This window comes from Leucopleurus acutus, assembly GCF_964270905.1.
Source record: "Leucopleurus acutus genome assembly, chromosome: 19".
NCBI classification, from domain to species: domain Eukaryota; kingdom Metazoa; phylum Chordata; class Mammalia; order Artiodactyla; family Delphinidae; genus Leucopleurus; species Leucopleurus acutus.
This window is the reverse complement of record NC_139161.1, coordinates 29,499,773-29,512,579: the sequence shown is the minus strand read 5'-3', so window position 1 is coordinate 29,512,579 and position 12,807 is coordinate 29,499,773. Positions and strand designations below refer to the sequence as shown.

General features: G+C 39.9%; 2 protein-coding genes across 2 annotated transcripts in view; one reads left to right on the top strand and one right to left on the bottom strand.

The window, feature by feature from the left end:
- PRR11 (proline rich 11) overlaps nt 1-12,807 on the top strand; it is a gene marked incomplete at its 3' end in the record, with an annotated part of 56,737 nt that overhangs the window by 4,688 nt on the left and 39,242 nt on the right. The gene's annotated exons all lie outside the window — the stretch shown is intronic.
- SKA2 (spindle and kinetochore associated complex subunit 2) overlaps nt 1-12,807 on the bottom strand; it is a 28,501-nt gene that overhangs the window by 973 nt on the left and 14,721 nt on the right. Inside the window, exon 3 of the mRNA XM_082860039.1 lies at nt 4,583-4,759. Within this exon, the coding sequence (XP_082716165.1) occupies nt 4,583-4,759 (177 nt within the window). The remainder of the gene's footprint in view (nt 1-4,582; nt 4,760-12,807) is intronic.

Here is a 12,807-nt window from a genome sequence, read left to right as displayed (position 1 = left end):
AGGGCTGGTTTATGCTCAACAATGTAAGGACTCAGTTTTTTCCATCTAACAGCTCTGATATCCTTGATGGTGGCTTTATCCTCAAGCTGACAGGAAAATGGCTCTAGCGGTGCTAGGTGTCACATCTGTACACAGTGTTTAAAAGAAGTAAAGCTTTCTCTTCCCAGAGTTCTCTCAGCAGTGGGGAAACTCTTCCTAATTTCCTACTTTCAGACTTTCCCTCCTCATATGTCATTTGCGTTACAAACCTATTCCTGAACCAATGTTAGTTAAAGGAAAATCCATTCCCCTTGCAAATCAGGCACACCCCTGAAGCTGAGGATAGCAGCAACTTTACCTCAGGCCTGAGTCTGAGGAATGGCACACATCTCAAGAGAGTCAGTTATCTTTTAGGCAGGAAGAGAGAACAGATGCTGAGAAAACAACCAGCAAACAGAATTCACAAAAGCAGGTAGAAGGACTACTAAATAGCAAAAGGGAAGGGGACTTCCCTGATGGCGCAGTGGTTAAAAATCTGCCTGCCAATTCAGGGGACACGGGTTCAAGCCCTGGTCTGGGAAGATTTTCACATGCCGCAGAGCAACTAAGCCCATGCGCCACAACTACTGAGCCTGCGCCTAAAGCCCACGAGCCACAACTACTGAAGCCCACCCTGCTACAAGAGAAGCCACTGCAATGAGAAGTCTGCGCACCGCAACGAAGAGTAGCCCCTGCTCGCCGCAACTAGAGAAAGCCCACGCTCAGCAACGAAGACCCAATGCAGCCAAAAATAAATAAGTATATAAATTTATATATTAAAAAACAAAAAACAAAGAAAAGCCGAAGGCAAGTTGTAAGGGGCTTTCACGGAGCACCAACAAACAGACTAGCTGAAACATAGGGTTAATGAGGAAATAATAGGAGGTAGGACCTGAAGAATCACTCAAATAGTTACAAATCTGCTTAACTATATAGGTCATCTCTAGAGAGACTGCCAAATCTGGAACACCTCGTACCTACAGAATCAGAAGCTCTAGGGCAACGCTGTCCAATAGAACTTGCTGTGATGCTGGAAATATTCTGTATCTGCACGGTCCAATCAGTAGACAAAGGACTGAATTTTTAATTTTATTTAATTACTTTTAATTTTAATTTATATAGCCACATGAGGCCATTGGACACCCCACCTGGTTTCATTTATCAAGCCATCATTTGCCCAAAATGTTCACATGGATAAAATGAAAAACAATCATAGGCCTTACTGCAGCCCAAATAGTAACAGAATTTCCCTCTTCTGTCTCAAAAACAGGAAATGGCATTATTCTGGCAAGACTTTGTTCTCCATGAATCCATGTTTCTCATTGTGATCTCTGAAATTCAGAGAGATTTCAGACCATCTGTTTATAAAATAAAACTTCAAAGAGGTTTTCCAGGAGTTAACTAGTCTAAAATGTGTAGAAATTTTTCTTCTTTAATACAAATGTTTCAGAGCATCGATGGAATACCATACATTCTATCTTTAATGCCTTTTTAATTTTCTGTTTATTGCTATACTTTTGTTTGGGAGGGGTTGTTTTGCTATCTTCTATTTGGAACAAGTTTAGTCCTTTTTTTTCTTTTGATGGTCACCTTTACAATTAACTATATTTAAACCTCAGTGTCTTAACAGCAACTAAAAAGATCAGGAAATTAATATGTATTCCCTTCCTTCCACCTCCTTTTCTGTTCTTACCTCCCTATTTATTTATTTATTTATTTATTTTTGCGGTACGCAGGCCTCTCACTATTTGTGGCCTCTCCCGTTGTGGAGCACAGGCTCCGGACGCACAGGCTCAGCGGCCATGGCTCACGGGCCCAGCCACTCCACGGCATGTGGGATCTTCTCGGACTGGGGCACAAACCCGTGTCCCCTGCATCGGCAGGCGGACTCTCAACCACTGCGCCACCAGGGAAGCCCCCCTATTTATTTTTTACTATTACCAATTCAAGTTTTTTTAATTCAAACATACATTTTCTGTCCTTCCAAATGAAAAACCACTCAACTTGATAAAAATCATAGCAAGATAATAACTGAACCGTTTTACTTTGTTTGCTTTCTTTTGTTTATGAACAAAGGACCATTTGCCCTAAGTAGAGATCCCTTTCTTGTTCTTCATGTTCCCAAAATAATTTTAAAAGCCCTTTTGGTTATTTTAGAAGTTTTCAGAATCCTCAGCTCAATCTAGCCTTTGGCTTTCTTAACTATTCTCACAGTTCTGACCATATGTCTAATATACCTCTTTTTATACTTGAAATTCCTTTACACTCTGGGCTCATAGAACTATTTTTGGTTATATAACTCTCTATAGATGCCATTCCCTTTTCTTCCACATTTTGATCATAAAAATATTCTCTTGGGCTTCGCTGGTGGTGCAGTGGTTGAGAGTCCACCTGCCGATGCGGGGGACGCGGGTTCGTGCCCCGGTCCAGGAGGATCCCACACACCGCGGAGCGGCTGGCCCCGTGAGCCAAGGCCGGTGGGCCTGCGCGTCCGGAGCCTGTGCTCCGCAACGAGAGAGGCCACAGCAGTGAGAGGCCCGCGTACTGCAAAAAAAAAAAAAAAAAAATTCCCTTAATTTTCTACTGCTATCTCATTTTTAAACTAGTGGGTATAAGACCCACTATATTCAACATTTCCCAACTTGGCTATCATTGATTCTAAAATATGATCTCCTTTTTCAAGGTTTATAACCTGCCTTTCAGTCATTTCTCCTTATTTGTCATCATCTGATCCGAAGTGAAAACCCTTAGCTTCCTACCTTTGATATAATTATTCCTCATTTCAGATACTTCTTTTAACTAAATGAAGACTTTTATAGATATTTAAATGATTTGACATCCCCTATCACTATCATAACTACTTTTCTGTACCACTTTTTTAATCTCAGAAATATGCCATTTATTTATTGTATCTAATGGAGACAATTTTTAGTAAATATTCAAAAAATCATTTTTCTCTTTACTCACCCAAATTTATTGTGCTTCAATAAATTCATGGATTTCTATACATATATGTTGATATATACATCCAGAACTACTCTTAGTCTCTCCTTCAAGATTTGTTTCCTTAGAACAAGTTTATGTGCTTCTGTTGTCAGGCTCTGATCACATGTACAATGAAGAATATGTGACTTGATTTTATTTATAAAGGTTATTACATCTTTTTTGCATTTTATTTATTAGCAGGTGACGCCACCCATACTGTTTAAATTCCTGCTCCCTATTCCCTCTGTGCCCTTTTTAATTGCCCTCCCCTCTTCCACTATTCATTTCTCCATGACATGCATTTAAGGTGTCATTTTACGATTTTTACCCAGGCACTGTTCTCTTTTCCTCCATTGGTAACATAAAGAATTCTTGATCAAATTAACCTGGGTAATCAACCTTTGAGATCTACTCTTGCTGCAAGCCTATAATTCAAGTAACTTAAGCCATAATTTAGTTCAGACTTGGCAAATAAATACCATGTATGCTGGCCCTAGCAGCATGCCACAGCAGATAGCTTTTTTGCCATGCCCAGACACAGCTCCTTAATACAGCATTCTAAGCAGGTGTTACCAGTTAACTGATTGGAGTTAGCACCAGAAATTAAAACCTATTGGACATCTTTTGTCCAGATAATTAAATTCAACTCTATGATTCCATCTACATTAGGCTATCTTTTCTTTCAAAAGCCCTCACCTTTGCATTGTAAATGAAAATGCGAGCAAACTCTTCAACTGGCTGTTCGAGATCTCAGTGCCTAGGTCAGCAGTTCATATTCTTTTTCCTACTCCAACATATCTAAAGAGTTTTACACATCAGTGATAGAGGATTACACTAAATGAGATTCTTACCGTAAATGAGAAGGGGGTGCAGAATGGAGGAAGAGGATGAAGGTCAGGCTTACCCAAGTCCACCAACCCAACTGAAGAAAAGGAGAACTAAAAAATAGTCACTGGTATAGATGCTTTCTAGATTTCTCAGTCTCACTAGTTCTTACAGGAACCAGCAGAACTGGTAGATTTAATAAGTATTAGGAAGATTTCTCTTCTGCCATGGCTACATAATCCAAGACAGCATACCTCTTCATTAACCATGTCAAGTCCACCTGCTCATTTTAAAATAAAAGGAGGGAGACTTCCCTGGTGGTGCAGTGGCTAAGAATCCACCTGCCAATGCAGGGGACACGGGTTCGATCCCTGGTCCGGGAAGATTCCCACATGCTGCAGAGCAACTAAGCCCACGTGCCATAACTACTGAAGCCCAGGTGCCTAGAGCCCGTGCTCTGCAACAAGAGAAGCCACTGCAATAAGCCTGCGCACCACAACGAAGAGTAGCCCCACTCACCGCATCTAGAGAAAGCCCGCGCACAGCAAAGAAGACCCAACACAGCCAAAAATAAATTAAATTTATAAAATAAAGAAGATGAGCACTATTATACTTCAGGGAATCAGGAAAATCTCATTTCTATCAACAGTTCCAACTGCTGAATTTCAAAATGAGAGTTACTGGGGATTTATCTTTCAAAGAGAAATTCAGAATTAAAATTCTACAAATCCAACTGGTCAATTGAAAGCATTACCTTCAGGTCTGTTTGCTTTTGTAGTTCTTGTATCAAGGTCATAGTCTTATTGAAAGTAGCACAAATGCGGCTCTTAGTCTCTTTATGCTCGACAGCAATTGGTTTAAAGCGTGCATGCAAAGTTTGATATCGAGACTTTATTGCTGACAATTCCTTTAAGAGTGTAACAGGATTTTTCTACATCAGGAAAAAAATTAATATATATTAAACCTGGAAAGGAAAAATTAAGCTTCTTTTAAGAATTAAAATATATACAGCACATTCTACCATCCATTTAATAGAACACTGTATTTAATACGCAACTATGGGACAGAGGATGGGAGGAAGGAAAAAAGAGAGAAGTATAAGACCTACATCCTATTCTCAAGGAATTTAAAGCCTAGGCACAGAAATAACCCCTCCCCTGCACACGCACACACACACACACACACACACACACACACAAAACAGCAATATTAAACAGCAAATAAGGTCACATCAGATATGTAATATTTGATGTATAGCTCACAATAATTAATTACACCATACTTCTAAAATACAGTTCTAAATGTTATTATACAGAAGGTGATTTAAGGAACTATTTTGATTTGTTGAATAAGACAACTTGAAACCACTTAGGATGAAATTCTTTTTTAATTAATTTATTTATTTTTGGCTGCATTGGGTCTTCATTGCTGCACACAAGCTTTCTCTAGTTGAGGAGAGCGGGGCTACTCTTCGTTGCCGTAAGCGGGTTTCTCATTGTGTGGCTTCTCTTGTTGCAGAGCACAGGCTCTAGGCGCGCTGGTTCAGTAGTTGTGGCTCACGGTCTCTAGAGTGCAGGCTCAGTATTTGTGGCGCACGGGCTTATTTGCTTCGTGGCATGTGGGAACTTCCCGGACCAGGGCTGGAACCCATGTCCCCTGCATTGGCAGGCAGATTCTTAACTACTGCACCACCAGGGAAGTCCTGAAATTCTTAAATACACTGTCATGGGGCTAAAGTATGTATGAGCACCAATTCACTGACCTCACTATACAAAATGCATGCCAACTCAAGCAACTATATTTATAAATTACATTAGTTTTTCAAATTCATTTTGGAATATAAACCACTATTCCATAAAAGACATTTCAACTGCGTGCTTTCTGCCACTTGGTTATTCTTTTCATTCCCTGGTGGTTTCTTAGCAAACCCTCCAATACTAGCTATTCCAAACTTTCTCCACTCCCTCCAGTTCCCATCCACCCCTTCTTGGCAAAAGACCTCACCCCAACTACTTTACTGAGAAGACAGAAACCATCTAGGAGTTTCTACTCCTGCGTTTTCACTGAAAATGAAAACACTATGGACATTCTGATCCTTACTTAGCCCCTAACACTACCACTATTTTTAAAAATAAATTAGTTTATTTATTTATTTTTGGCTGCATTCGGTCTTCTTTGCTGCATGCGAGCTTTCTCTAGGTGCAGCAAGCGGGGGCTAGTCTTGGTTGCGGTGCGCAGGCTTCTTATTGCCGTGGCTTCTCTTGTTGCGAGGCACAGGCTGTAGGGACACGGGCTTCAGTAGTTGCAGCACGCAGGCTCAGGAGTTGTGGCTCTCGGGCTCTAGAGCGCAGGCTCAGTAATTGTGGCGCATGCGCCTAGTTGTTCCACAGCATGTGGGATCTTCCCGGACAAGGGCTTGAACCCGTGTACCCTGCATTGGCAGGTGGATTCTCAACCACTGTGCCACCAGGGAAGTCCCACTACCACTATTATTGTTGTGTCCTCCCCATATCCTCCAGAACCTTAAATTTCCTATATTTCAATAACCTTTTCATACCTCCCTCTATACAGACCTCAAATATATATAAATTTTCCCCATACTGAGGGGAAAATTAACTCTTCTCTTGACTCTGTTGCAATTCAAAACCAGTTTCATTTTTCTTACTCCATTTGCCACCAACCTTGTAGGTCCTATAATAATACATTTCCTAGGCCTTTTAATAATAAATAGCCCTGGGACTTCCCTGGTGGCACAGTGGTTAAGAATCCACCTGCCAATGCAGGAGACACGGGTTCAAGCCCTTGTCCGGGAAGATCCCACATGCCGTGGAGCAGCTAAGCCTGTGCGCCACAACTACTGAGCCTGCGCTCTAGAGCCTGCGAGCCACAACTACTGAGCCTGTGTGCTGCAACTACTGAAGCCCGTGCCCCTAGAGCCCGTGCCTCGCAACAAGAGAAGCCACAGCAATGAGAAGCCTGCACACCGCAACCAAGAGTAGCCCCCGCTCACCGCAACTAGAGAAAGCTCTGCGCACAGCAACAAAGACCCAAAGCAGCCAAAAATAAATAAATAAATAATAATAATAGAAGACCCCATAGACCAGAGTCCTTTGCCAAATTATTTTAAACAATCAAAAAGTCAGACTTGCTCTATAATTTTGATATCCCTCTTTTTGCCTCTCCTTATTTCTTTCCTATTCTAATCTTCTTAAAATGAACTCTTGATTTCCACAAAACTATAGTATCTTGGTTATCTTCCCACTCTTCAAGTATCTCCTTTGTGGACCCTACCTCATGGCTATAGTCAGAGGCTCAGTTCATGGCCCTCTACTCCCCTCTTCTTTGGAGATTGATGAATAAAGATGATTCTAACAGGAATGAATAAGAACAGAAAATCTAACTTAAAGACTGTTAAAATAACTCTGCAGAGAGTGACCAAGACCTATGGCATGAAGAGTAGAAGCAGGAAAAGGACAAAAGAGACACCATAAAAAAGTTAAGAAAACTTATAGTATGTTTGATATGGGCAAAGAAATATAGATGACACCAAATGTATAGTCTGGCAAATACTGTATATTAAGATGCCTTTTGGGATATCTACTCAGTAAACACCCCAATGACACTGAGACCTGTACCCTAACCCTTCATTTCTCATAATGTATCTAGACATTCTAAGAGATTGCCAGTAGAAAAACTGGAAAATACAGTCCAAAAAATATCCTAAAAAGGAGGGGGGAAATAGACAAAATTGAAAGATAAGAAAAATAGAGGATAGATTCAGGAAGTCCAATATTTCAGTAATGGGAAAGGCCACAAAAGAGGATTTCTTTTTTTATGAATATATAGGTAAGAAAAGTGATATGACTTTAGATTCACGTGTTTCATATTTAAAGAGCCCCACCAAGTGACAGCACAGTTAATGAAAAGACCTATATCATAATCATAAAATAATTATAAAATTTCACAGCATAGATAAAATATTCTTAAAGTTCCAAGACAGATAGGTGTGCTGCAGGATTTGGGGGCGGGGTGGGGGGGGATGGAAGGTATAAAATAAGAAGGAAGACAAATACAACTGATCAGGAATTAGAATGGCATCTATTTCTCAACAAGAACACTGGAAGCTAGGAAACCACAAAACCATGATTTTAAAATTAAGAGAAAATAATCTCTAACCTAGCATTCCATACTCAACCAAACCATCCATCAACTAAAGGATTAAATAAGGGTTAAGTAAATACATTTTCAAACATCTGACATCTCAAAGAGTGAAATATATGATCCAAACTAAAGGGAGTAAAACAAAGGGAATTACCAAAATTATGGTAAAGAAATTCCCAGCCATGCAGGAAGCCTGTAGAGCCGAAGGTTAGATTGGAGCAAGAGGACAGACAGCACACAAGGGATGTGGAAGAAAATGAAACTTAGGCATCATGTGATGTGTCTGACAATGTTGACAGGAGTTTAACAGTTCTGGTAGAAAAGTCTGAGGCTGAATTAATGATAAATGCATAGAAAAACTAAGAAAATTGAAGGGGAAAAAAAGAAAACAATTATTAGCTCCAGAAAAACAAGTTGTGTAAGAAAGGAAAAGCAAACATAGTATATTACGCGACTTGGATAAAAGCAATATTTGCAGAGCCATAATTACTGTGATCTGAATGTGTCCCTGCAAAATTCATTTGTTGAAACCTAACCCCCAAGGTGATGGAATTAAGAGGTGGGATCTTTGAGAGGTGATTATGTTATGAGGGTACAGCCATCACGAATGGGATTAGTGCTATGATAGAAGAGGCCTTAGAGAGATCTTCCCCTTCTGCCATTTAAGGATACAACCAAAAGTCTGCAACCCAAAAGAAGGCCCCAGGGCTTCCCTGGTGGCGCAGTGGTTGAGAGTCCGCCTGCCAATGCAGGGATACGGGTTCGTGCCCCGGTCTGGGAGGATCCCGCGTACCGCGGAGCGGCTGGGCGCCGTGAGCCATGGCCGCTGGGCCTGCGCTCCGCAACGGGGTAGGCCACAAGAGTGAGAGGCCCGCGTACCGCAAAAAAAAAAAAAAAAAAAAAGAAGTACCCATTCTACTATTTTGTTATAGCAGCCCCCAAAACAGACTAAGACATAATAGTATAAACAAATACTGAATGATATATCCAGAAATTGTGAAGATGAGGATACTTATGGATAGTAAAGTATTTAATCTTTATCTTCAATAACAGGAAGTTATTAATAATAACAGCTAAAATATATCGCATATTCTGGACCAAACAGTTCTAAACACATTATGTATATATATAATTTTATTCTCTCTTAACCTACAAAGTAGGCAGTAATAAACCATTTTATAGATGAGGAAACTAAGTACAGAGAGGTTAAGTGACTTGCCTAAGATCACAATGCAGAGCTGGGATTTGAACTAGAATAGTTTGTATCCAGGAAATCAGTAGATTTTTCAGATCAGAGGAAAAATAGCAATACAAGCATACTACTTAGAAATATAGAGGTAAATACAAGGAGATGCTGAAATAAAAGTGTGAAACAAGGAATTACTATTTGTAACTATGTACTTCTGTGACTTTTCTAATTATTTATAAAAATTAATTTGACAGAAATAAAAGTTTCAGGTTGGGAGGAAAATTGATTTGAGGGTAGAGGACATCAACTGTGAGACGGCAGGGGATCAGGCAATTATAAATGATCTTTAGAATGGAGCTCAGTAGTGAATTGATCAGAGAACTGTACATATAAACCATAAGAATAACGAATTCCCCAAATATTGATACAAATTTATAGGGGAAAAAAATGTGTTAAGAACTAATCCTGATGATCTCCCAAACTAGGAAAAAAGAAGGAATTGGTGAATAAGGTGTAAGGAATAAACAGCCATAGAGCTAAGAGTTAACGTAGGGTAGTTAGTCAATTACCCATACTACGTGTTTTGTGACAGTAACTGGGTCTAGTAAAATTGAGATGGCAATGATTAACTCAGGAAACGTGATTTTAGGACTTAGCACCACACCACAGAGGAAAACATTATTGTGCACACAGCCTGTTTTGAGTGACTGGCTTCTTGGGAGCCACCGTGTTCTTTTATTAGTGTTTGCAAACTATTCTGCACTTATTTAATTTTGTGCCTATAACATTTCAATTCGTTTTAGGATTTTATTTATTATAAGTGGGTGATCACTTTTGGTAGCTCACAAAAATATACAAGAAGTGTTCTGGTTATGACAGTGCTAGTGATGAGGAAGAAGAAAAGCCAATATGTGAGCAAAAAACTAAGTCTTTCGAAAGAAACAAAAGGAAACATGCCATTAATTGTGTTACTAAATTTAAAAGAACCTACAGGACTTCCCTGGTGGCACAGTGGTTAAGAATCCGCCTGCCAATGCGGGGGACACGGGTTCGAGCCCTGGTCCAGGAAGATCCCACATGCCGCAGAGCCAATAAGCCCGTGTGCCACAACTACTAAGCCCACGTGCCACAACTACTGAAGCACACGCGCCTAGAGCCCATGCTCCCTCTGCAACAAGAGAAGCCACTGCAACGAGAAGCCTGCACACTGCAACAAAGACTAGCCCCTGCTCGCCACAACTAGAGAAAGCCTGCGTGCAGCAACAAAGACCCAATGCAGCCAAAAATAAATTAATTAATTTAAAAAAAAAAAAAAGAGGGCTTCCCTGGTGGCGCAGTGGTTGAGAGTCCGCCTGCCGATGCAGGGGTCACGGGTTCGTGCCCTGGTCCAGGAAGATCCCACATGCCGCAGAGCAACTAGGCCCGTGAGCCACAACTACTAAGCCTGCATGTCTGGAGCCTTGTGCTCCACAACAAGAGAGGCCGTGATAGTAAGAGGCCCACGCACCGCGATGAAGAGTGGCCCCCGCTTGCCACAACTCGAGAAAGCCCTCGCACAGAAACGAAGACCCAACATAGCAATAATTAATTAATTAATTAATTAACTCCTACCCCCAACATCTTCTTTTAAAAAAAAAAAAAAGGGCTTCCCTGGTGGCGCAGTGGTTGAGAGTCCACCTGCCGATGCAGGGGACACGGGTTCGTGCCCCGGTCCGGGAAGATCCCACATGCCGTGGAGCTGCTGGGCCCGTGAGCCATGGCCGCTGAGCCTGCGCGTCAGGAGCCTGTGCTCCGCAACGGAGAGGCCACGGCAGTGAGAGGCCCGCGAACCACAAAAAATATATATATATAAGATACATGGACCCCAATGTTCATAGCAGGACTATTTACAATAGCCACGACATGAAAGCAACCTAAATGTCCATCGACAGATGAATGGATAAAGAAGATGTGGTATATGTATACAATGGAATACAACTCATCCATAAAATAGAATGAAATAATGCCATTTGCAGCAACATGGATGGATCTAGAGATTATCATACTAAGTGAAGTCAGAAAGAGAAAGACATATCATGATACCAGTTATATGTGGAATCTAAAAAAAAATGATACAAATGAACTTATTTACAAAACAGAAACAGACTCACAGTCATGGGAAACAAACTTATGGTTACCAAAGGGGAAGAGGCAGGGGAGGGATAAATTGGAAATTTGGGATTAACGGATATATACTACTGTATATAAAATAGATAACAACGACCTACTGTATAGCACAGGGAACTATACTCAATATCTTGTAATAACCTATAATGGAAAAGAATCTGAAAAAGAATATATATATATGTGTGTGTATGTAAAACTGAATCACTTTGCTGTACACCTGAAACACTATAAATCAACTATATGTCAATTAAAAAAAAAAAACATGCTAAGTGAAAGAAACCAGACATAAAAGGCCACATATTGTATGATTCCATTTATATGAAATGTTCAGACAGCAAATCTGTAGAGTTTTCAGAGACAGAAAGTGGATTAGTAGTTGTTGGGAGCTGGCCAGGGGCAGGAGAAGTGGTTGTTAATGGGGAGAAACAGCTAATGGGTATGGGTTTCTTTTTGAGGTGATGAAAATATTCAAATATTTATTGTGATGATGGCTGTACAGTATACTAAATTACTAAAAATTCCAATGAACTAAATATACTAAAAACCACGGAACTGTATACTTTAAAAGGGTGAATTTCATGGTATGTGAATCATAGGTCAATAAAGCTGTTTAAAAAAAAAAGTTGTAGAAGAGAAAAACAACTGGAAGTGTAACTAAAATGAGAGATGGAAGGTGGAAGAAAAGGGGAAGCCCCACATGAAATGTTTTCCACATGGTACTCGAAAGATACTGACTCAGATGAGTGCTTTGGCCAGTCAATTAGGTGGTACCACTGGACCAGAATTGGTTGGTTGTTCTTCAGTAAAAGAGAAAAGAGGAAAAGACAAAGAAAAAGTCAAGTCAGTTAAGGAGGTAGAACAGTTAAAACTGTACTCCCATAGAATCCTGGCATTCCATTATTTCATGTAAAGCAGTAAAAACTGAACATTCACAATGCTTTCCCAATTTTATATAAAATGTTATTTTAATTTGCACTTCCACTCAATTCCTCCCAAATTTTAATTGTATAAATTTTTTGAGAAACAGTAAAATACGATATTTCTTGTCTGCTAGCAAATGCTATAAAAGATAAACATTAATGATTTAAGTGGTAAATTAATATTTTAAGTGCTAAATTAATTTTAGCAGACAATGCTTAAAAATTGTCTGCTTTATCTCTATAGATAGGCGTGTATACATGTAGTTATAATTTATGGCATATAAACAGATAATATTTCTAATCAACCTAAACTTAGAAATAACTAAGTGCATAATTTTATGCAAAACTCACAGTTCATGTAACGAATTTAATAGTATATCATCATCTTCCTCAGAGAATATCATCACTGCTAGGATTTCTCCCCTCTTATTTAACCACTGCCCTAGAGGTATCTATATTCTCTCAGAATTTCAGAGGCTTCCATAGTGGTTTACACCTCTGGACTCAATAATTCTTATTTATGGGTTAAAAAAAAAAAGAGGA